We start from the raw sequence: 24,990 nt of genomic DNA, 5'->3' as shown, positions 1-24,990 counted from the left end.
GCCTCCATTCTAAATCTCTGAACTTTTAAAGGAGTACAATTCTAAAACTATGCAACATTTCAAAGATTCTTTTTCAGGCAAACGTGTCCAGAGTAAGATCAACATTTTAAAGTATGAATGAGGTTACTAGACGTAAGTATGTAGTTGTAAGCCTGCCTTTAAATGTCCATTGCCGCATCGACAATGAATGGGGCGCTTAAAGTTAAATATCTCCAAAACTACAAATGATTTCAAAAGAAAAAATCTCAAGCATGCATGTCCACAGTAAGGTGGAATTTTTGAACTGTGAATGGAGTTTCTAGGTGAAAGTGTTTTTTTGAGGTCCCAAATTCGTCCATCGACCTCCATTATAAATCTCGGAACTTTTAAAGGAGTACAATTCTAAAACTATTAAACATTTCAAAGATTCCTTTTCAGGCAAACATGTCCACAGTAAGATGAACATTTTAAAGTTTGAATGGGGTTTCTATTCTATATATGACATTTTGAATCATTACAGTCAGTTCACCTTCTTTTGGGTCTTAAGTCGAACCAATTACTCCCGCGGAGACATCAAATTTCTCTTTTGGGCCTTGAGTCTTGGGACTCAAGGCCCAAAAGAGAAATTTGATGTCTCCGCGGGAGTAATTGGTTCGACTCAAGACTCTTTTGGGTCTTGAGTCTTGGGAAAGAAAAAAAAAGTGTGCCAGTTGGATTTGAACCAGGAATCTTCTGGTTGCAAGTCCTGTATCTAAACCACTGCACCACAGAGGTCCTTACATGTTCTGTTGACTTGCGTGGAATTTGTCTGAAAGATTATATAAAGGTAAAAGCCCCAGGTAAAAGTTAGAAAGATGTCCTTGCGAGATTTGAACTCAGGACCTTCAGTGTGTAAGGCCTGAATCTTAACCACTGCTCCATCATGGTACATACTTTCTATGGTGTCTTACACGCTCTTCAGTGAAAGATCAGATAAAGGTGCAAGAGTCAGGTATTTGTTGGAAACCTGTCCTGGTTGGATTTGAACCGGTAACCTTCTGGTTGCAGGTCCTGTAACTAAACCACTGCACCACAAAGGTTCTGACTTGTTCTGTTAACTTAGCCTCGAAAACTTTGTACCCTTTTCCCTTTAAATATCCATTGCCATTGACAATGCATTAGGCGCTTAAAGTTAAATATTTCAAAAACTACAAATCTTTACAAGGTAAAACATCTCAAGGATGCATGTCCACAGTAAGGGGGAATTTTTGGACTGTGAATGGAGTTTCTAGGTGAAAGAGTTTTTTTTAGGTCCCAAAACCTTCCATCCGCCTCCATTCTAAATCTCTGAACTTTTAAAGGAGTACAATTCTAAAACTATGCAACATTTCAAAGATTCCTTTTCAGGCAAACATGTCCAGAGTAAGACGAACATTTTAAAGTATGAATGAGGTTACTAGGCGTAAGTATGTAGTTGTAAGCCTGCCTTTAAATGTCCATTGCCGCATCGACAATGAATGGGGCGCTTAAAGTTAAATATCTCCAAAACTACAAATGATTTCAAAAGAAAAAATCCCAAGCATGCATGTCCACAGTAAGGTGGAATTTTTGAACTGTGAATGGAGTTTCTAGGTGAACGTGTTTTTTTGAGGTCCCTATACCCTAACGCTAACCTTCCATCCGCCTCCATTCTAAATCTCTGAACTTTTAAAGGAGTACAATTCTAAAACTATGCAACAATTCAAAGATTCCTTTTCAGGCAAACATGTCCAGAGTAAGATCAACATTTTAAAGTATGAATGAGGTTACTAGACGTAAGTATGTAGTTGTAAGCCTGCCTTTAAATGTCCATTGCCGCATCGACAATGAATGGGGCGCTTAAAGTTAAATATCTCCAAAACTACAAATGATTTCAAAAGAAAAAATCTCAAGCATGCATGTCCACAGTAAGGTGGATTTTTTGAAGTGTGAATGGAGTTTCTAGGTGAACGTGTTTTTTTGAGGTCCCTATACCCTAACCCTAACCTTCCATCCGCCTCCATTCTAAATCTCTGAACTTTTAAAGGAGTACAATTCTAAAACTATGCAACATTTCAAAGATTCCTTTTCAGGCAAACATGTCCAGAGTAAGATCAACATTTTAAAGTATGAATGAGGTTACTAGACGTAAGTATGTAGTTGTAAGCCTGCCTTTAAATGTCCATTGCCGCATCGACAATGAATGGGGCGCTTAAAGTTAAATATCTCCAAAACTACAAATGATTTCAAAAGAAAAAATCTCAAGCATGCATGTCCACAGTAAGGTGGATTTTTTGAAGTGTGAATGGAGTTTCTAGGTGAACGTGTTTTTTTGAGGTCCCTATACCCTAACCCTAACCTTCCATCCGCCTCCATTCTAAATCTCTGAACTTTTAAAGGAGTACAATTCTAAAACTATGCAACATTTCAAAGATTCCTTTTCAGGCAAACATGTCCAGAGTAAGATCAACATTTTAAAGTATGAATGAGGTTACTAGACGTAAGTATGTAGTTGTAAGCCTGCCTTTAAATGTCCATTGCCGCATCGACAATGAATGGGGCGCTTAAAGTTAAATATCTCCAAAACTACAAATGATTTCAAAAGAAAAAATCTCAAGCATGCATGTCCACAGTAAGGTGGAATTTTTGAACTGTGAATGGAGTTTCTGGGTGAAAGTGTTTTTTTGAGGTCCCAAATTCGTCCATCGACCTCCATTATAAATCTCTGAACTTTTAAAGGAGTACAATTCTAAAACTATTAAACATTTCAAAGATTCCCTTTCAGGCAAACATGTCCACAGTAAGATGAACATTTTAAAGTTTGAATGGGGTTTCTATTCTATATATGACATTTTGAATCATTACAGTCAGTTCACCTTCTTTTGGGTCTTGAGTCGAACCAATTACTCCCGCGGAGACATCAAATTTCTCTTTTGGGCCTTGAGTCTTGGGACTCAAGGCCCAAAAGAGAAATTTGATGTCTCCGCGGGAGTAATTGGTTCGACTCAAGACTCTTTTGGGTCTTGAGTCTTGGGAAAGAAAAAAAAAGTGTGCCAGTTGGATTTGAACCAGGAATCTTCTGGTTGCAAGTCCTGTATCTAAACCACTGCACCACAGAGGTCCTTACATGTTCTGTTGACTTGCGTGGAATTTGTCTGAAAGATTATATAAAGGTAAAAGCCCCAGGTAAAAGTTAGAAAGATGTCCTTGCGAGATTTGAACTCAGGACCTTCAGTGTGTAAGGCCTGAATCTTAACCACTGCTCCATCATGGTACATACTTTCTATGGTGTCTTACACGCTCTTCAGTGAAAGATCAGATAACGGTGCAAGAGTCAGGTATTTGTTGGAAACCTGTCCTGGTTGGATTTGAACCGGTAACCTTCTGGTTGCAGGTCCTGTAACTAAACCACTGCACCACAGAGGTTCTGACTTGTTTTGTTAACTTAGCCTCAAAAACTTTGTACCCTTTTCCCTTTAAATATCCATTGCCATTGACAATGCATTAGGCGCTTAAAGTTAAATATTTCAAAAACTACAAATCTTTACAAGGTAAAACATCTCAAGGATGCATGTCCACAGTAAGGGGGAATTTTTGGACTGTGAATGGAGTTTCTAGGTGAACGTGTTTTTTTGAGGTCCCTATACCCTAACCCTAACCTTCCATCCGCCTCCATTCTAAATCTCTGAACTTTTAAAGGAGTACAATTCTAAAACTATGCAACATTTCAAAGATTCCTTTTCAGGCAAACATGTCCAGAGTAAGATCAACATTTTAAAGTATGAATGAGGTTACTAGACGTAAGTATGTAGTTGTAAGCCTGCCTTTAAATGTCCATTGCCGCATCGACAATTAATGGGGCGCTTAAAGTTAAATATCTCCAAAACTACAAATGATTTCAAAAGAAAAAATCTCAAGCATGCATGTCCACAGTAAGGTGGAATTTTTGAACTGTGAATGGAGTTTCTAGGTGAACGTGTTTTTTTGAGGTCCCTATACCCTAACCTTAACCTTCCATCCGCCTCCATTCTAAATCTCTGAACTTTTAAAGGAGCACAATTCTAAAACTATGCAACATTTCAAAGATTCCTTTTCAGGCAAACATGTCCAGAGTAAGATCAACATTTTAAAGTATGAATGAGGTTACTAGACGTAAGTATGTAGTTGTAAGCCTGCCTTTAAATGTCCATTGCCGCATCGACAATGAATGGGGCGCTTAAAGTTAAATATCTCCAAAACTACAAATGATTTCAAAAGAAAAAATCTCAAGCATGCATGTCCACAGTAAGGTGGAATTTTTGAACTGTGAATGGAGTTTCTAGGTGAAAGTGTTTTTTTGAGGTCCCAAATTCGTCCATCGACCTCCATTATAAATCTCTGAACTTTTAAAGGAGTACAATTCTAAAACTATTAAACATTTCAAGATTCCCTTTCAGGCAAACATGTCCACAGTAAGATGAACATTTTAAAGTTTGAATGGGGTTTCTATTCTATATATGACATTTTGAATCATTACAGTCAGTTCACCTTCTTTTGGGTCTTGAGTCGAACCAATTACTCCCGCGGAGACATCAAATTTCTCTTTTGGGCCTTGAGTCTTGGGACTCAAGGCCCAAAAGAGAAATTTGATGTCTCCGCGGGAGTAATTGGTTCGACTCAAGACTCTTTTGGGTCTTGAGTCTTGGGAAAGAAAAAAAAAGTGTGCCAGTTGGATTTGAACCAGGAATCTTCTGGTTGCAAGTCCTGTATCTAAACCACTGCACCACAGAGGTCCTTACATGTTCTGTTGACTTGCGTGGAATTTGTCTGAAAGATTATATAAAGGTAAAAGCCCCAGGTAAAAGTTAGAAAGATGTCCTTGCGAGATTTGAACTCAGGACCTTCAGTGTGTAAGGCCTGAATCTTAACCACTGCTCCATCATGGTACATACTTTCTATGGTGTCTTACACGCTCTTCAGTGAAAGATCAGATAACGGTGCAAGAGTCAGGTATTTGTTGGAAACCTGTCCTGGTTGGATTTGAACCGGTAACCTTCTGGTTGCAGGTCCTGTAACTAAACCACTGCACCACAGAGGTTCTGACTTGTTTTGTTAACTTAGCCTCAAAAACTTTGTACCCTTTTCCCTTTAAATATCCATTGCCATTGACAATGCATTAGGCGCTTAAAGTTAAATATTTCAAAAACTACAAATCTTTACAAGGTAAAACATCTCAAGGATGCATGTCCACAGTAAGGGGGAATTTTTGGACTGTGAATGGAGTTTCTAGGTGAAAGAGTTTTTTTGAGGTCCCAAAACCTTCCATCCGCCTCCATTCTAAATCTCTGAACTTTTAAAGGAGTACAATTCTAAAACTATGCAACATTTCAAAGATTCCTTTTCAGGCAAACATGTCCAGAGTAAGATGAACATTTTAAAGTATGAATGAGGTTACTAGGCGTAAGTATGTAGTTGTAAGCCTGCCTTTAAATGTCCATTGCCGCATCGACAATGAATGGGGCGCTTAAAGTTAAATATCTCCAAAACTACAAATGATTTCAAAAGAAAAAATCTCAAGCATGCATGTCCACAGTAAGGTGGAATTTTTTAACTGTGAATGGAGTTTCTAGGTGAACGTGTTTTTTTGAGGTCCCTATACCCTAACCCTAACCTTCCATCCGCCTCCATTCTAAATCTCTGAACTTTTAAAGGAGTACAATTCTAAAACTACCGAAACGTTTCGGTAAATTGTCCTCCCAAAAACCTGTTAGGAGTACGTTTCAGGCAATTTAGAGTTGAATGGTAGTACTTTGTAGTGACTTTTTTTTTCGTCCCGAACATTCATCGAGCTCTGGACTTAGTAAATTTTCTTTTTACCGAAACGATTTTCTCTTTACCGAAACGTTTCGGTAAATTGTCCCCCCAAAAACCTGGTAGGAGTACGTTTCAGGCAATTTAGAGTTGAATGGTAGTACTTTGTAGTGACTTTTTTTTTCGTTCCTAACATTCATCGAGCTCTGGACTTAGTAAATTTTCTTTTTACCGAAACGATTTTCTTTTTACCCCCAAATTTTACGTTTCAGGCAATTTAGAGTTGAATGGTAGTACTTTGTAGTGACTTTTTTTTTCGTCCCTAACATTCATTGAGCTCTGGACTTAGTACATTTTCTTTTTACCGAAACGATTTTCTCTTTACCGAAACGTTTCGGTAAATTGTCCCCCCAAAAACCTGTTTCAGGCAATTTAGAGTTGAATGGTAGTACTTTGTAGTGACTTTTTTTTTCGTCCCTAACATTCATCGAGCTCTGGACTTAGTAAATGTTCTTTTTACCGAAACGATTTTCTCTTTATCGAAACGTTTCGGTAAATTGTCCCCCCAAAAACCTGTTCGTTTTCAGTACGTTTCAGGCAATTTAGAGTTGAATGGTAGTACTTTGTAGTGACCTTTTTTTTAAGTAAAATGTTCATCTTACTGTGGACATGTTTGCCTGAAAAGGAATCTTTGAAATGTTTAATAGTTTTAGAATTGTACTCCTTTAAAAGTTCAGAGATTTAGAATGGAGGCGGATGGAAGGTTTTGGGACCTCAAAAAAACACTTTCACCTAGAAACTCCATTCACAGTTCAAAAATTCCCCCCTACTGTGGACATGCATCCTTGAGATGTTTTACTTTGAAAAGATTTGTAGTTTTTGAAATATTTAACTTTAAGCGCCTAATGCATTGTCAATGGCAATGGATATTTAAAGGGAAAAGGGTACAAACTTTGCCAGGCTAAGTTAACAGAATAAGTCAGAACCTCTGTGGTGCAGTGGTTTAGATACAGGACTTGTAACCTGAAGGTTACCGGTTCAAATCCAACCAGGACAGGTTTCCAACAGTCCCAAGACTCAAGGCCCAAAAGAGAAATTTGATGTCTCCGCGGGAGTAATTTGTTCGCCTACTAATCTACAATGCGATAGCCTATTATATGCGCCATGCATCCAACCAATATGTCTGAGTCTGTGCTCAGGAATGTGTCAAAAACAAAAAAAATCTCCATGAATTCAAGGCTTCATGGAGTGTGTAATTGATAGAAAATAAGTATTTTTGGGGTGAACTATTCTTTTATGTGTCTTGTTCAGGGACACTTTGACACAAATCCTGAGCCCTAGGATTGAACCTGGAATGTATGGCTTGACAGGCAGGCTCTCTAACCATTCAGCTATGGCCACATCATCAGCAGTGATTCTAAGGCAGTTCTACTCTGTAACAGTAAAAGGGTTTCAGGGGAAAACAGCAAAATGAGGAATAATATAAAAGAAATATATATATATAATAACAAAACGATCTTCTCAATTATTACATTTATTCAAAAGTAATTAATGGAATAATCACAACGAAGATTTACGATAAATGCAGCCCGAATAAGAGTAAACACAATACAGATATTGCGTAATATATCTCTAACAGGGCTATAATGTCAATGACCAAACACTGTCTAATAGTCCGGTGGCCCAGGCTTCCACATTTAATTATTGAAAAGTGAAAGGTCAAACCAGCACTGGATTAAGAGGATCAATTGGTCATGAATGAGACTGAAAGCCATGGTCTCATGCATATTATTGTAATCCTGATATAATGATTATTAAATGCATACATGGTTATATCTAAATATGGGCAGAAAATGCACAGTTAAATCCTCAGTGTTAAATTAATTTTGAGAGGGTAAAAATGTACCACTCTCAAGAGTTGAATTAATATTAACATAACCATGAGTATATTTCTTGCTCACCGATGCCATTGAATGGTTCCGATGATGGGTCATTGACAAGCAAAGAGGAAGGGCTGGAGGAGTTGTTGGACCGAGAAGCCTTGAAGGAGAGAAGACGTTCCCCTAGTTAAATTCTATTCTATTGACATGTATTATACTGTATATGCAACAAATATAATATATAGTTACCGAAGAATGCCTTGTCTGCCCTGTCGACTGTGTGTGACTCCATGTCTTTTGTGTTGCTGTGCGACTCCATTCTATGAAGAGACACATTTAACACGGAAAATGGTCAAATGCCTGTAAAATCTCTGTTTACACAAATACGTTTACAGCTTGTCTTTCACTTTGTTTTTCAAAGAGACAAGAAAACTATTTAAATCTATTGTCTGAAATCTATTTTATTGTAAGAGTGATTTTTCACATTTTGTTTACAACCTTATATGGCCTCAGTATCAGATGCCAAGAACATATTGTTCATATTATAATTCCGTAAACTTATATGTATCACTTGTATCCACATTGCAAAGTTTGAGACTAACCTGAGTTCTCTAACAGTCTCAGGTTGCCACAGCACAGGTAGGTCCTCCACTGTTTCCTCACATTTTCCTTCACCGCACAGTGGAACACGAAGATAAAGAACCCTGCAAGACAAAAATGGCCTTTTTTTAAATTATTTTTTTTAGAGTAGCCACAGTAGCACTTTACCACTGCGCCACGAACGCGTTTTTTCCTATTTTTTTTTTCAGACTTTTTTTAACCAAGCATCATACAATGCATCATAAAATGGTTGGAGGTTCATTGGTGTGGCTTGCCATGCCCCATTTTCTAATTGGTCGATATTTTATATATTGTAACTTTTATACCTATATCTCTTTTTAAATATTAATTGGCCACACACAAATTATATAAAATACAGAATTCATCATTATTATTATTAGACTGGAAACCTAATAAAACTACACAAATTCCTGCACGTACTTCCTGCTTTGTAAGGGGACAAAGTCAAGTGAAGCTCACCCTGGAAGGAGTTAAAGATGGCAAACAGGTACATGAAGGCCAGACTCACAGGCCCCCATGCAAAGAAAGCAAAGCCCCAGGTAAGGCCCAGCAGCATAGTGATTCCCATCACACTGCGTACGTCCTGTAGCGCGCTGCGTTGCTGCTGGTTGTGGGGGTTCTGCTTCTTGATGCGACACAGCTGCACCATCACCACCACAAACATGCTGCAGTTGAACACAAAAATGACGCAGAAGTACGCCACCACTGCCACGTAGAAGGCGATGTCGTTTTTAAGCCAACAACTGTGGGAGAGAGGACAAGGAGAGCGTCTATGGACAGGTTTCAAAATCTTAGTGGGATTACAGTTAACAACAGTGGCGTGCACAGACATTTTGAGGGGCAGGTGCTCAAGTAAATTATACTTTTTTTTGTTTACTTGGTCTGCTCTTTTTTCCCCCTACACCTATACCTCTTTGCCAAAAATAGCCGATCTACAAAAGGGCACTTCTGGTCAAGAGGGCAAAGGGCAGGTGCTCTAGCACCACCTAGAGTCTATCTGTGCACGTCCCTGGTTAACAATGTAGGTGTTTAGCAGAGCGCTTTTATCTAGAATGGCTCACAAAGAACAAGATCGAAGTAAGAGCCAACATTTTGGAAATATTCTGCTGCCAGAAATTCTTTAGCATTTCCAAAACACCATGATACCAAGATCTGAATATTACTCACAAAACAACCCTTCAAAATGGTGGACGCATAATTTTTGAATGAAACCGTTTATTCGCTATTGTTTTAATAATAATTAAAAAATCACTGTTAAGACTCACAAGTCGTCCGAAGTGCCATCGGTGTACTTCGCATAGGTGACCAGGCCGTAGTTGTCCTTGTCAATCGCGATGACGATGATGACCACAATGAGCGGGACGCCCCAGCCGACCAGTGACAACTTGAGCATGTGGTTCGCGATGTAGGTATTGAACACCTTGACCAGGCTCAGGTACATGTGCACCCCCTGCAGCCCCATCCAGGCGAAGGAGGCCAGCAGGAAGTAGTGGAGGAACCAGGCCGTGGAGATGCAGAGGCCCACGGCTTCCGGGTAGAGAGCCAGCCAGGCGTCCACCAGGAATGTCAGGTTGAGCAGCAGCAACGACAGACACTGTTGCATCAGGATCTTAGCTCGGATGTCCTTATGCAACTTTCTGCAAGCGGTCAAATAGAAAGGAAAGAACCGTCGCTGGGTTTAGTGGTGTCAGTCGGACTGTGATTTGTCTCTAAGCTTAGAATTTCATGTTCAGACCTTCGTTATCGAAGAGAAGGAATAAATATACAACATGATGTAGATACAATCTGGTGTAGCGTGTGGCTTTCTGACTCACCCAAAGGACATGTACGTGAGCAGGGTAATGGACAGGAAGATAGCGGAGATCCCGCAGCCAATGTATGTGATGTAGGTAAGGATTGTTGCGTTTATGCGGCTGACTAGGGTCTCTCTGGCAATGTCCTGTGAGAATAATTTGAACAACAATTTCTAAATAGTAAAGACTGAAGTGAGGAAATTAACAAATGTACTTTGAACACATTCCTTGAGCTGCCATCTATGCAGCACAATGTAACATTGTATCATTTCATGTAATAATAAACAGTCTGCTAAATGTGGGTTTCAACGTGTATCACAGGTATTTAAAAAATGAAAATACATGTATGAAAAGCACACTTCTCAATAATCAATAAAATGATTGATAGCTGCAGCCCTATGCACCAGTTATTATATTTGGGTGAATGACATGAATCTGAAGGTAACAGTTTTACCATGTACATACCAGTAGTATAGCAAAACTGGTTAGGTGGTCACAACCACAGGTGGTCACGTTATCCGTGCTGTTGCGGACATGGCAGCCAAATGGATTCCATCCGCCTGCTCCATCTGCAGCACCACATCATAGCAAATCAACATTTCTGTGATGGGAATTCATATTTAGTATACCTCTATTTCATTCAGGCAGTGGACAACTTACCATTTCTGGAAAAATCCCAGAACACACATGTGGCCACAAAGTTAGCCTGTGGTAAAGATTATAAAAGAAAATATATCAGATTATGATAGATAATTCAATTCAATAATGTTTATATTTATATACTGTATATGTATATATATACTGTATGTATATATATATATATATATATATATATATGTATATATATATATATATATATATATATATATATATATATATATATATATATATATATATATATATATATATATATATATATATATATATATATATATATATATATATATATATATATATATATACATACATATATATATATATATATATATATATATATATATATATATATATATATATATATATTCAGTTGCACAACTCACCGGAATAGGTTCCGAGATCTTCAGGTGAATATAGACATCTTCCTTCAGTCCTGTGATGGTCAGGTTGGCCACACTGGCTCCCACGATCCCACTGATCAGCCTGCGCTGAGTTCCCAAAGATTTGTCCTAAAGATAACATTTGGAAACCACTGAAATGTCTAATCTTGAAGCTGCAATCTTGATTTGAATCATTGTCTTCCACATGAGAGACCACATTTCTACCACTCTGCCAATAAGGTCTCTCCTCTTGATCAGTGGCGATATTGCACTATGAGCTTCAGGCAGTGCTAGTGGTCAACCACCTGACACCTGGGTCTACATTTCTCAGTGGAATAGTAGGGAGACCACCATACAGAATGGTTAAAATAATGTTTTATTAATTCATGTAAGTTCCGGATTGCAGCTTTAAACTGGTTAAATGATACCAGTGTTGACATCATTTGGGGAAAAAAACACATACCTGGCACATATACGTATTGTACGCCACCCGAACAGCAAAAGTTAAATGAACACTCATGTTTCACTCGGTTTTGATGGAATCATGTGGTCCTGCTTTGGCTTGACTAGTGAGAGCATACCTGGAACAGTGTGTTCTTCTGGTAGAAGTTGAACTGGACTCTGGAGGCCTGCTGCTGCTCCTGAGAGCTGAGGTGCTGTGTGAGAGATGGTGGCAACCTGACTGAGGCTTGAGGCACAGTTGACGTTTCTCTCACACTCCTGGCTCTGCGATCGCCACGGACCTACAGGACAGGACAAATAGGACAGTTAATAAAGTGATTCCAACCACTGGACAGTATGCATCACTGGCACTGCTACTGCCATTCCATTTTTCATATTTTCATATTTCTAGCCTTGACTCTTCGATTCATTCTTCGGGCACCACAGGACTATTGTTTTTGGCACCATGTCTGAGTGCCTTGTCCTGCTTTCTATTGATGATCTTGGAGCTGAATCTTATGCCATGGTTGCAGTTGTTGTACACAGTGAGTGGATAAGAATGGCATCAGCTAAGTAGACCCTCCAGAAAAATGTGATCATGCGATCGCAAACTTCAAAATGTTCATCTTCCTGTGGACATGTTTGCCTGAAAAGGAATCTTTGAAATGTTTCATAGTTTTAGAAATATACTCCTTTAAAAGTTCAGAAATGTATAATGGAGGCCAATGGAAGATTTTGGGACCTAAAAAAAACACGTTCACCTAGAAACTCCATTCACAGTTCAATAATTCCACCTTACTGTAGACATGCATCCTTGAGATGTTTTACTTTGAAATGATTTGTAGTTTTTGAAATATTAAACTTTAAGCGCCCAATGCATTGTCAATGGCATTTAAAGGGGAAAAAGTACAAACTTTGGCAGGCTACTAGTCCTACATACTTACTGGACTGCTATTAATGATTAGTCTACTTCCCAGGGAAAAAGAAAAAAAGAACTCACAGCACTTAATGGCAGGGTACCATATCACGGGTAACATGGTAACATGTGACAGCAGGTCATATGTACTTGCCAACAACGCCGCATTGTGACGAGTTGTTGGCATGTAGATGTGTTCTTTTCAGCAAGCAACAGCGTTGTACAACAGAGTATAAATTAGGCTTTAGCCTTTCCAGACATGCTTCCACTACACACAATTCAGAGACCACCTCCTCAATTGACTGCAGAGTTAATGAAAAAAGTCTAGGATGAAATGAAGAAAATGTGCACTTCAATATATTAAACTGCTGCTCACTCCCAAGAGCACCTCAGCGCCTCCCTTTAAAATATTGCTTCCAGCTCCCCCTGACCTTCTCTGTACACCCCCTGGGGGGGCTGTACCACCCCCATTGAGAAAACCTACTAACTTATTAATGTCTGTGTCATACCTGTACAGTTTTGGGGTCTGATATAGAAAAAGTGGTCTCCTCAAAGTTGCCGCCGTCCACTGTTTTCACAGAGAGTGCCAGAGCTCTGGACAGAATGGTCTCTGTATCTCCTGGAAAGACCAGCTTCAGTCCCACTGTATCAACAATTCCTATGAGCCTGATTCAAACAATTACAGATTTATTATTAACAGCAGTAGTAGTAGTAATACAGTAATATACTGCATTGTTGTCCCTACAAGCACACAGTAATTTAACGGGTTGTTAATTTAACTAACAAAAGAAAATGCTAGTATATATCAAACAGACATATGCCAGTTTAATGCCAACATGAGTTATAAAATGGGAAATATCAGGAAAGTGAAAAAATGTAATGTATCTACTATAAAGTTAAAGTTTTGGCTGTGTCTGTGGGGGGCGGGCGGCCCATAAGGATGGGAAGCTCCAATGTCAGCGCAAATCGAGCATGCCCATATATGGACTGGGTATGCCGATGTCAGCCTAAATCTGCAAATCTCCCAAAAATTACTTATTTTCTATCAATTACACACCCATGAAGCCTTAATTGAATTCATGGAGATTTCTTTAGTTTTTGTTGCATTCCTGAGCCAATCATTTGATGACTGGGTCATCTGTCAGTAGGAGACTCAGTAGGAGACTCTGCCGCTCATCAAATTATTGGCTTAGGAATGCGACAAAAACTAAAAAAATCTCCATGAATTCAAGGCTTCATGGGGTGTGCAATTGATAGAAAATAAGTACTTTTTTGGGTGAACTGCTCCTTTAAGCCAATTTTAATATAGGATGGACTGGACATGCTCAACATCACTGCAAATCGGTGTTGTGACAACTGATGTTATAATTCAGTCAACCTGAATGTTCTCGTTATCACAGCTGACCTTTTGGAAGAGGAGGCCACCGTCTCTGAAGGGGCATCCAGTAGGTTGCTGACGATATTGATCGAGGTGTTCCCCAGGGCCAGGCTGACGTTGGGCCCACTCAGGAGAGCCTCCAACTCGGACACCAGCTGCTCCACCTGACTGGAGTTGAGTTTGGAAACGTCCTTGGTTAACTCCAGCAACCTGTCAGCAGCTTGCTCATTGCTGCCCCCTGTTGTGGTTGGTGATTCTGAGGGCGATACACTATATCAATTATTTTATGTTCCAAGCTTTTATGACTGAGGCTATGCAGCAGAGTCCAAGAACAGCCGTTTAAGAAAGTATGAAGAAAGTAAGAACCTTTTCTCGTTTAACTTTAGATGAGCAAACCCATGAAAAGTTTAAGTTTGTTTACGATTTTGAAGGCAACACATTCTTGCACACATCCAAGCGGACATCATACCTATGATGGTGGTGGAGGCATTTGTCGGGTTTCCAGTAGGCTTCAAAGGATCTCCGGTAGTTGTAGTTGTGGTTGTGGTTGTAGTTGTAGGTTTGTTGGGTTGTACTGTGGTCACTGTGGTCTTGCCAGCTGCAGTTATAATATTGTGTGGGGAGGAGGTTGTGCTCATTGTATTCAATGCGGTTGCTGTTGTGTTCACAGGGGCGGAGCTAGTTGTGTTCAATGGGAATGAGGTTGTGTTTGCAGGGGCGGAGATAGTATTATTCAATGGGGTTGCACTTGAGTTAGCAGGGGTGGAGCTAGTTGTATTCAATGGGTATGAGGTTGTGTTAGCAGGAGCGGAGCTAGTCATATTCAAAGGGGATGAGGTTGCGTTCACAGGGGCAGAGCTAGTTGTATTCAATGGGAATGAGGTTGTGTTCACAGGGGCGGGGCTAGTTGTATTCAGTGGGGATGAGGTTGAATTCACAGGGGCGGGGCTAGTTGTATTCAGTGGGGATGAGGTTGTGTTCACAGGGGCGGGGCTAGTTGTATTGAGTGGGGATGAGGTTGCGTTCACAGGGGCAGGGCTAGTTGTATTCAGTGGGGATGAGGTTGAATTCACAGGGGCAGGGCTAGTTGTATTGAGTGGGGATGAGGTTGCGTTCACAGGGGCGGGGCTAGTTGTATTCAGTGGCGATGAGGTTGCGTTCACAGATATGGACGTGGTGTTTTGCAGTACAGTGGTGTTTATGGGTACTGGTGTTGTTGTGCTTGAGCTGGGTGTTGTGGGAGCAGATGGAATGATCCTATTACACTGTTCATCCAGGAGTATGCACACACTTCGTCCTTTTGGACTAGAAAGAGAACGAGACATACAAAAGTGAATATGCTGTTCAGATAGAAATGTGACATGATGTTGCATATACATTATGTAAAATGATACAGTACAGTACTTAGCTCTGGCCTACATGACAAGTTTCTAATGGGTTTTGGTCAAGTTATTATTCAATGTAATGAAGGGAGATTGTACAAACCATGTGTAAGTGGCTGTGAGTTCAGCCACGTCAGGTGAACAAAAATCAGAAGGCGGTAGTGAATCGATGGAAACAAAAGTGAAGTTTGACTGCAGTGGATTTCCAGCAGCTCTTGAATGCGAACAAATTGCTGTGTGGTTGATAAGTTCAGACATGAATGACAAGCTCTACTGGGCACACAAAACATTTATTTTGTTGATTTTATGAGCTACTGTTGAATATGTTACCGGTGTGTGAGTCTTGCATAGCCAAACGATCAGAGATCTGGGCAGAGATTTCCAATCGTATGGATATGCGAGACTAGGGCTGGGCCATATGACTTCAAATCAATTTCCTGATTATTTCAAAATGTTGCCTCGATTATGATTAATTACAATATATATTTTTTAAATGGTGAAAATATTTTTCTACACCACCTTGTACAACAAAGTACAATACAGGGTTAAGTGATTAATCAGACTAATTGATTTAGTTGATTTTTTTGTGTCAATTTGTCTTTATAGGAAATTAAAGAAAATATTAAAAACAAAACCTGCTTCTCGCTTATTTGATTAACCTACCTGAGCAAGAATAAGTCGGTTATAACTTATTTGTTCTAAATATCGGTTTCGATATACTTTCAGTTAACTGCCCAGCCCTATGCGATACTACCTGTGTGTACAGTATATAGTCTGCAACACTCACCGGCTCTGGTTACTTGTCCATTATAATCAATGTCTTTGGCAGAAGAGAGCACGGCCATTGCGGCAGCTGAAACGTCACACACAGGGACCTCTCGGGCAAAGCTCAGAATCACATCACACGACTGGAGACTACAAACAGAAATGCAATTTTATGAAGTATATTTCAATCAGAATTAAAGCAGACAGCAGTACTTTAGAAGTCTTACTTTTTTCTAACATGTTTGCTGAACTACTGACACATAACCAAAGGAAATATTTAACTTTAAATTAATGACAGACTCACTTTGTTGTTCCACCTCCACAGTCTAGATGTGCATCCTGCAAAATGAAAGAAAAATGTATTGTGCTTTTTAGTCAAGCTACTGAGATAAACCATTGCATTGATTAAATTGTATTTCTTCATTTTATTGTAGACCTTATGAGTCTTTCTTAATTTTAACTTATCCTATGTTCAAGCATGTTCTGCATTTGGATTAGAATTTTTCGTATTTAAATTTGGACTTTTTCCTCCAATCAATTTTGACAGCGCTAATATTTTGTTAAATTATTGATTTCAAACAGCATGTTAAACAGGAGGCATATGAAAGTAATTTGGGGAGGTCTTTACCTGATATGCAGATGCAATAGCAGGCGATGGACACACAATACTGTAAAGAAACAATATCAGGATTCTTTCATTTGTCATCAAAAGCCAAAAAACACATATTTTCAATAATATAATTGTGATGATGGCATTATGTTTTCTTTCTAACATGCGATTATACGCTACTAGGTGCTCAACAATTAACTAAGTACAAAGCATAATACCTATGAGTGAATACGTACGTAAGAGTGTATGATACACTAATTAAAACTTAATGTACACAAATAAACCACCATTCAAAGAACCCAGTTGGCTAAAAATAAATAAATAATATATATATATATATAAAACCATGTTGCAGCTGATATTACCATACTGATCAATGTTACTGAAGGAAACTGTTTTATACAATTAATTACAAGGCAACTGAAAGAGAAAGTGTGTGCAATTAAAACATAACCTACCCAGTCTCTAGGGTACAAGGTGGTGGGTTGACTGGGTTCTTCAACTTAGAAATCTGTAGGGACATCAAGAGATCAATTAATTGGTAGGCAACCCATCAATTGCTGCGTGCAAACCAGGTATAGCTATGGTCAAAGTAGGCCTACCACTGATAACATTTATGAGATCAGAACTACTGCTCAAATTTGTTACCTTTGCAAACAGGATGATGTTTAGAAAAGGCTTCCTTTTTGACATTGGAAGTTAAAAATGCGGTTTTATAGGGGGGGGGGGGGGCAGTTCTGATCTATTGATTCATTTTAAAAAATATATATATTTGGTATTGATTAATCTAGCTATTTATTCAGTTCTCATATTGATTTGTCATTTGCATTAAGTGGCCCTTCCCTGCAGGAGGTAAGGAGCATATTTTTTTCCTCTGAAAATCATCAAACTACAATAATAAGAACTGTCTATCTGTCACCCTGACATGTGCGTGAAGGATATAACACATAAGCAAGCTGTGACACTTAGGTGGAATGTTACATTATTTGTTACATTGTTTGTTTTTGCTTACTTTGCGACTTTGCTAGTTTAATTGTTTTATTGGATGAAGTACTTTACAGGTGGAGTACGTTTTTATTCAGTGTTCATGTTTATAGGATAATGTATTTGCACTGTAATAGCCATAGGCTACTGGTGACAGTAGATTTGTACTGTTGTCTGTTGACAATTTGTTGATCTGTGAGCCCAGCTCACCTGCTATTTGCAGATATAACTGCCACATTACCTGTAGCCTGTGCTCGACTCAGTTCATTTAATATGCAACTCTCTGGCATAAAGGATTCTCTGACTGGTATTGTTTCCTTAGTGTACCAAGTTAACCATGCATATTGTGCACTTTGTCGTCGTCCCCTCCCCATGACAAAATCCCCTAACTTGTAGAATCTAACTTGGTTGTTGCACCCCCCTCCCCTCCTGACAGAGGCAAAACTCGCTTATGAATAGTCTGGTTTGTTTATAGTGAATAATGCACAAGAATCAATTGTCTGGAACATGACTTCAAGGGATCTGCTCAATATACAGTATGCATGGATGATTACTTCTACAAAGAGTGATTTTAAAATCTCAATTTTAATACACATGCATGCATACACATTTGGAACTTACCTGAGATGAGATGTTTGCAAATGTAATGCTGGGGTCTTGAATTGAAATCTGCAAATAATAGTATGCATCTGAAACAGTAACAAAAAAATAGGAATGGGGTTGTGAGTCATAATTGCTATAGCTCAAAAGAATATCAGATATGGCTTAGTCTCATTAGCTGACAATGCACCAACCAGTTCCATTGCAATAAGCAGAGCAGTTGCAAGACATCTTGTTCTGACCACCACCTGAAATATAGCCACAACATGCATCATTTAAAAGTAATTTCTAATAGAACAGCAACAAAGAAAACAATATAAGAATATTTCTACATGAATAGTTTACGAAATTCCAAAATGTGATATACACCATTTCCGTGCGTGATATAAGTTTACAAGAGATTGATAGCATACGTTAACTTATAGATAAAGATATACAGTAATGTAACCTGCTTTGTAGTATAAGTCTTTCAAAGAGCCATGTATATATACATGTAATTCTTCAAAAACATTTTCAACATATTCTAGTTTAAATAGTTAATTCTGTGATTTATAATTATTTCATAGCTAGTTTTACCTGTTCGTTCCCCACAGCCAGTAGAGTTAGTCCATGGAGGCACATAAGGCTGCACATCTTCTTGACTGCTGTAAGATAACCATATATAATGATAAAAATTAACACACCAAACTCTTTCTTGCCTTGTTAAATGTTATTTTCCAGAATGCAGAGCTGCTTACCATGAACTATTGGTCGACCCTGAATAGATGCATGCTGGTGGATACTGGACGGAATCATTACACTTCATTTTGTCATTTCTTGAAGTTCTTCCTGTGCAATGACACAGATCCTTAGATCCTTTTCCCAGAAAGTTTCAAACATAGCAAAAATAGCCTATCTACAAGCTCACAACAACAACACGACACACTGTGAGCTTATAGATCGGCTATTTTTGCTATATCTGAAAATGTTTGACCATTTTTGAAAGTATTATGAAATAAAGTGATTAAAACCAGTAAATGACAACTTCATGCCATATCACGATATTACGATATCCAAAATCCCAGTTGATATCTAGTGTCACAATATCAATATAATATTGATATATTTTCCAGCCCTATTTCAGCATAATGTGAGACTCACCCGCTCTGTCCACTCTTGTCCCCACCACATGAGCCTGCAGAGAGCTGTTCCCACCCTGGCACAGTGTGCGGAGGATACAACAGGGGTGTGTGGGCTGCCTCAGTTTCAGTAGGACTGAGCAGTTGGTCTTTCTACAAGAAGAGACAGAGAGTGTTAGACTATTTGTGTGTAGACTATGACACCTATTAATAGGCCTGCATCATTTGAAAATGCTGAAATATAATTCATTTTTTACTGACCTGAACCCGGTTTTATTGACACATACAACTTCAATGCCCTGTTAGAACAAAATAGATCCACAATGATTAAGATACTCTCTCTCTCTCTCTCTCTCTCTCTCTCTCTCTCTCTCTCGCTCTCTCTCTCTCTCTCTCTCTCTCTCTCTCTCTCTCTCTCTCTCTCTCTCGCGCTCTCTCTCTCTCTCTCTCTCTCTCTCTCTCTCTCTCTCTCTCTCTGTCTCTCATTAATTTGTTTTTAACGCACAAAAATGTTTCTTACTTGAAATAGGTGGGCACCAGTCATCTCACTGCAAAAGAATGTGACAGTAAGTCTACTTTGTTCATAAATGTCTCACACATCTTCATCTGTGACTGAATTGAAAACTACACGGTTCCTTCATTCACTCATTAATTTACAAGGAATCACCAGAGTGAGATCAGATACCTGGTTGTGCTGGAGGGCCCTCTCAGTGTTGTTGTGTAGTTAACATCAAGAGTTTCATTGAGTGTAGTTGTCATTGTAGTTGAAAAGTTGTCAGTTGAGGCCTTTGTAGTTGTAGAGTTGTACCTGGTGGCCTTTGTAGTTGTAAAGTTAGTGGCCTTTGTGGTTGTCAAGTTGTATGGGGTTGTCGTGTAGTTGGAAATAGTTGTCATAGTTGGTGTTGGTGTAGTTGTAAACTTGGTAGTTGTTGCTGTAGTTAGAAACTCTACAGCTGCTCTTTGTCTTAAATTGATCGTTTTTGTTGAAGTTTGAAACGTAGTGGCCTTTGTAGTTGCCAAGTTGTACATAGTGGCCTTTGTTGTTGTAAGGTTGTATGGGGTTGTCATGTAGTTGGAAGTAGTTGTCATAGTTGGTGTTGCTGTAGTTTTTAACTTGGTAGTTGTTGCTGTAGAATCTAACTTGGTAGTTGCAACATTGTTTGTATGGCTTGTAGTTGCAGAGTTGTAAGTAGTAGTCGTTGTGAAGTTGTATGGGGCTGTGGACGTTGTTCTGTTGGTTTCTAATGACGTCAATGTTGGGTCTGCTGAAGGACTGACATAGGTTGTGCTTGGAAGAGGTGAATCTGTGGTATTTGGTTCTTTATATTTGCGTGGCAAGCAGCTGTCCAAGTCATTCTCAAACAAGCGATAGAGCTGAAAAACAAACAGAAACATTATGCTGACTATTAAGCCATAATTACACTTTATTTTATTCATAGATGTAGTCCATGTTCAGTTCGATTTCTGCCCTAAATACTGTACCCAGTCATTGATGTCTGACTCATTCTTTTCATCTCCAAACAGGTCCACTGTGACTTCCATCCAGTAGTACACAGCTGTAAGGAAGAATACGCAATAAATACATATACAGTAGATTATCACCTGGGTATTGATCTTTGCTCGAGTTTATCCAAACAAAGTCAGTCACTGAAAAAACGTGCCTGAGGTCGGGTAAATAAACTGAATGATGTGGTAAATTGTTTATCATATCTAATATCATAGCCTTGATTGATTGATTGATTGCATCGTGAGCTTGTATATCTGCTAGTTTGGTTTGTACTTACATTCATTGGTGCAGGGCTGTGTAACGTTGCAGTGTCCATGTGTTGTCTCTGAGGACACAAAAGACAGGAGTTAGGTTAGGTGTTTATTATACTTGAGACAATACCAAAGTAACATTTCTGGCCACAGACGCAATGTTAAAATGGAGTAGTTTGACACGTATCTGGGCACTGAGTATTTTAAAGTCCAGGCCCATAGAGAGATGCACTCTGAGAAAGCTGAGCTGGGAGAAGGTGAATCCTGGGGGAGCTCGGGCCTAGAAGTAGTCTTATTAGTTTGTTTTGAGAGGTCTGCAGTTTTGTTTTTAGTGACATTGAGGTGTTAGTGAACCATGAGGTGCAAGCATAGTCAAAATGACATATTTAATATTAATTAGTTAGTCAGAATATTTTATTTAGTTCAGAGGTACTTCATAAAAACACTGTATCTATATGACAAACTGCTGTTACAGTTGAGATTCACAAGCAAAAATACGGATATGCATATTTAACAAGCAGTTGGTGGTCATGACACAGAGTGGGTGAAGTAGAAACCCAAGTATATGGACAAAGCTTGCCATAACACATGTGGGTGTCTTACCTGTAGTGTGTGGCGTGTTTGATGTTACAGTGGTATAAGCTGGGGATGAAGTTGTTTTAGATGTGCTCTCAGGGGTTGTTGAATTATTAGCGGTTGTTGTTGTAGGAGCTGGGGTAGATGAGGCTAGGGTAGATGGGGTAGATAGGGTTAGGGTAGATGTATTAGTTGGGACTAGGGTAGATGTATTAGTTGGGGCTAGGGTAGAAGTATTTGATGGGGCTAGAGTAGAAGTATGTGATGGGGCTAGAGTAGAAGTATTTGATAGGGCTAGGGTAGATGGTTTAGATGGGGTTAGGATAGAAGTATTAGATGGGGCAAGGGTAGAAGTATGTGATGGGGCTAGAGTAGAAGTATTTGATGGGGCTTGGGTAGAAGTATTTGATGGGACTAGAGTAGATGGTTTAGATGGGGTTAGGGTAGAAGTGGTAGATTGGGTTAGGAGAGGTGGGGTGGGTGGGGCTAGGGTAGATGTATTAGATGGGGCTTGGGTAGATGGGGCTTTGGTAGATGGGGTAGATGGGGCTTGGGTAGATGGGGTAGATTGGGTAAATGGGGCTTGGGTAGATGGGGTAGTTGGGAGTAGGAGAGGTGGGGTAGATGGGGATAGAGTAGATGGGGCTTGGGTAGATAGGGGTACGAGAGGTGGGGTGGAGGGGGTAGTTGGGGGTAGGAGAGGTGGGGTGGAGGGGGTAGTTGGGGGTAGGAGAGGTGGGGTCGATGGGGTTAGGGTAGAAGGGGTATATGGGCTTAGGGTAGATGTATTAGATGGGGCTAGGGTAGATGGTGTGGATGGGGCTTGGGTAGAGGGGGTAGTTGGGGGTAGGAGAGGTGGGGTAGATGGGGTACGGGTAGATGATTTTGATGGGGTATGGGTACATGGGGTAGTTGGGGGTAGGAGAGGTGGGATAGATGGGGTAGTTGGGGGTAGGAGAGGTGGGGTAGAAGGGGCAAGGGTAGATGATTTAGATGGGGCTTGGCTAGAGGGGGTAGTTGGGGGTAGGAGAGGTGGGGTAGAAGGGGCAAGGGTAGATGATTTAGATGGGGATTGGCTAGAGGGGGTAGTTGGGGTTAGGAAAGGTAGGGTAGATGGGGCAAGGGTAGTTGATTTAGATGGGGCTAGGGTAAATGGGATGGGTGGGGGTCGAGGTGGTCGATTGTTTTCATGGCGACAGGATGCCTGCCCTGGTGAAAGAGAACACAGACTCTTCACCACCACTGGGGTAAATGCTCAATTTGCCCTTATCAACAACTCTACACAATATTCCAACTTTGAAGCTTCCTATTACTCATCATAAAGTACCAACGGTGTCTTGAAACACATCATTGTGCATTGACGACTTCACATTGAAGTTTCATGACAGCACAGTTGAATGAATCAATGAATGCTTTGCACAAGCACATTCTCCATGCAAACTGTCAGACTGCAATGTAAAAAGATTCTGGTGCCCACAAGTTGGAAGCTGGGGGGTTCTTAAAGAGGTGGTGCCATGGTTTTGCACTTTTTCTGTTTTTTTATGTGTCTATGAGGTTGATAGAACTTCATTAAGCCCCCTGGTAGTGTTTTTATGGTGTTTTATGTCTTCTCTGACTATTTTGAGTTTCTACCTGGAGGCTGAAACCTTGAGGGTCAAACGTGCCAATAGAGAAACAGTGCTTTAGTGAAATAGTAAAAACATACCCTCCCCCTCATTATCATAACATAAAAGGTGTGGGCATTAGGAGGACGAGGGACTAGGACAGGTGGGTGGTGCTAAGGTGGTGGAGGAGGTGCTAAGGTGAGAACCAGGTATACTTAATGAACTGGAGGCGTGTCCACATAAAAACATAATTTTAACACTTTCTGTACACTTTTTTGAAAAAAATCTTCCTCCTAGTATAACCATGATACCTGATGATTATGTTTTAGGGGGGGGGGGGGGGGGGGATCACTGAAAATCACGGCACCCCGTCTTTAAGCCAGATTTATACCTGGTTGCACACCACAGTCAGTGTCACAAAAATAGCTGATAATCTCACAATGTGTCACGGGCATACATACCACATAAGTTAAAATCTGACCAGAGGCTCTTTTCTGCATGTGACCCCCTCTCTCTCCACCTTTCCTGTCTCACTTTCACAATCAAAAACTAGAAAAAGTGCTCCCCCCGGAGCACAGGTCTCCGCCCGCCAGGTCAGGCCAGCAATGTTCGGAATGCATCGGCCTCCTGGTGGCGCTAAAACAGGCGCGTGTGAACTTTCACGGGAATCGGATACTGCGTTCATTTTGTTCAAAACGAGCCTCTCCTGCAAACCTTAGATGCAATCTTATAAACAATATATATCACACATACTTATATACAGTAGGCCAGGGGTCTTCAACGTTTTCAGGCCAAGGACCCCTAGCTGAGAGAGAGATGAAGCAGGGACCCCCTCTATATTGTATAAAATTGTGTTTCAGATTAAAGTTATTTTTTTACTTAGTCTGCTATTTTTTCCCTCATCTACACCTTTAGCCTCTTTGCCAAAAATAGCCGATCTACAAGGCGTTGAGAGCTTGTAGATCTGCTATTTTTGGCTAATGTTCCCCTCAGAAAAGGAATTCTAGGGTTCAAGTGGTTAATGTAAAAAAACGAAATCCTATCACACAAAGATTTGGCGGACCCCCTATAGTAGCTCTGAGGACCCCCTAGGGGTCCCGGACCCCCTGTTGAAGACCCCTGCAGTAGGCTATATAGCTCAGAGGCACAACTTAGGACCCGTGCTGAACACCAGACCAAACATCACATATACTCAGGCTAATGTACTTCTACTTTCCATTCTCTTTGATCCCATGTTATTTTATCCTTATCTTTGGTGTTGTGTGAAATGTAAGGTATATTATTAAGATAATCCTCGATACAACTTCCGCATCCTTTCTTCTTCACACATCTTTTCCATATCTTTCTAGGCTTCAATACAAAAACTAGACAAGCAGGTTATCTATATGTAGGAGCCAGTGTGAATTCACAGGTACAGTATGTTTGTGCGGGAGCATGTGTGCGTGTGTGTACTGTATGGTGATTACATGATGACACTGACTGACGTGGAACAGGTCAGACAGTGCCTCAGTCAGCTGACAGGCTAATGATGATGAGATGAGTGATGCTCTACCATCGTCTGCATGCCATGTATTGTTTCCTTCCCTAGAAATTCCCTTGAAATGCGTATTGTCATTATGTCAGAGCTCACCTGTGACTAAAAGAAGTAGGAGGATCTGGAACCAATAAGAACTTCTGACACCTGGTTTTGGTTTACCATTCCTGGCCCTGTAAATAAATGAACAAAGTATTTATATATCGTCGCTTGAAACCTCAGATGTC

The 24,990-nt window shown here is 39.9% G+C and overlaps 1 protein-coding gene across 3 annotated transcripts in view; it reads right to left on the bottom strand.

Annotated features, from left to right (window-relative positions):
- The window catches only part of LOC311056845 (uncharacterized protein), a 37,590-nt gene that overhangs the window by 9,932 nt on the left and 2,668 nt on the right, over window positions 1-24,990 (bottom strand). Inside the window, exons 2-31 of one of the 3 annotated variants that reach the window (XM_084073682.1) lie at window positions 24,860-24,936; window positions 21,653-22,834; window positions 21,076-21,123; window positions 20,774-20,847; window positions 19,977-20,665; window positions 19,812-19,839; window positions 19,553-19,590; window positions 19,314-19,444; window positions 18,911-19,001; window positions 18,750-18,817; window positions 18,368-18,421; window positions 18,195-18,262; window positions 17,048-17,100; window positions 16,608-16,647; window positions 16,284-16,318; window positions 16,002-16,129; window positions 15,318-15,447; window positions 14,302-15,137; window positions 13,860-14,088; window positions 12,964-13,120; window positions 11,679-11,840; window positions 11,101-11,226; window positions 10,721-10,766; window positions 10,526-10,629; window positions 10,082-10,206; window positions 9,533-9,904; window positions 8,727-9,010; window positions 8,249-8,350; window positions 7,896-7,966; window positions 7,728-7,806 (exon numbers count right to left, since the gene is read on the bottom strand). In XM_084073682.1, coding sequence (XP_083929808.1) covers window positions 7,728-7,806; window positions 7,896-7,966; window positions 8,249-8,350; window positions 8,727-9,010; window positions 9,533-9,904; window positions 10,082-10,206; window positions 10,526-10,629; window positions 10,721-10,766; window positions 11,101-11,226; window positions 11,679-11,840; window positions 12,964-13,120; window positions 13,860-14,088; window positions 14,302-15,137; window positions 15,318-15,447; window positions 16,002-16,129; window positions 16,284-16,318; window positions 16,608-16,647; window positions 17,048-17,100; window positions 18,195-18,262; window positions 18,368-18,421; window positions 18,750-18,817; window positions 18,911-19,001; window positions 19,314-19,444; window positions 19,553-19,590; window positions 19,812-19,839; window positions 19,977-20,665; window positions 20,774-20,847; window positions 21,076-21,123; window positions 21,653-22,834; window positions 24,860-24,936 — 5,627 coding nt within the window. The remainder of the gene's footprint in view (window positions 1-7,727; window positions 7,807-7,895; window positions 7,967-8,248; window positions 8,351-8,726; window positions 9,011-9,532; window positions 9,905-10,081; window positions 10,207-10,525; window positions 10,630-10,720; window positions 10,767-11,100; window positions 11,227-11,678; window positions 11,841-12,963; window positions 13,121-13,859; window positions 14,089-14,301; window positions 15,138-15,317; window positions 15,448-16,001; window positions 16,130-16,283; window positions 16,319-16,607; window positions 16,648-17,047; window positions 17,101-18,194; window positions 18,263-18,367; window positions 18,422-18,749; window positions 18,818-18,910; window positions 19,002-19,313; window positions 19,445-19,552; window positions 19,591-19,811; window positions 19,840-19,976; window positions 20,666-20,773; window positions 20,848-21,075; window positions 21,124-21,652; window positions 22,835-24,859; window positions 24,937-24,990) is intronic. The other 2 variants (XM_084073683.1, XM_084073684.1) reach the window with 2 other exon arrangements.

This window comes from Gymnoscopelus microlampas (assembly GCF_963454915.1).
Source record: "Gymnoscopelus microlampas genome assembly, chromosome: 12".
Taxonomy (NCBI): Eukaryota; Metazoa; Chordata; class Actinopteri; order Myctophiformes; family Myctophidae; genus Gymnoscopelus; species Gymnoscopelus microlampas.
This window is presented reverse-complemented; position numbering and strand designations above follow the sequence as displayed.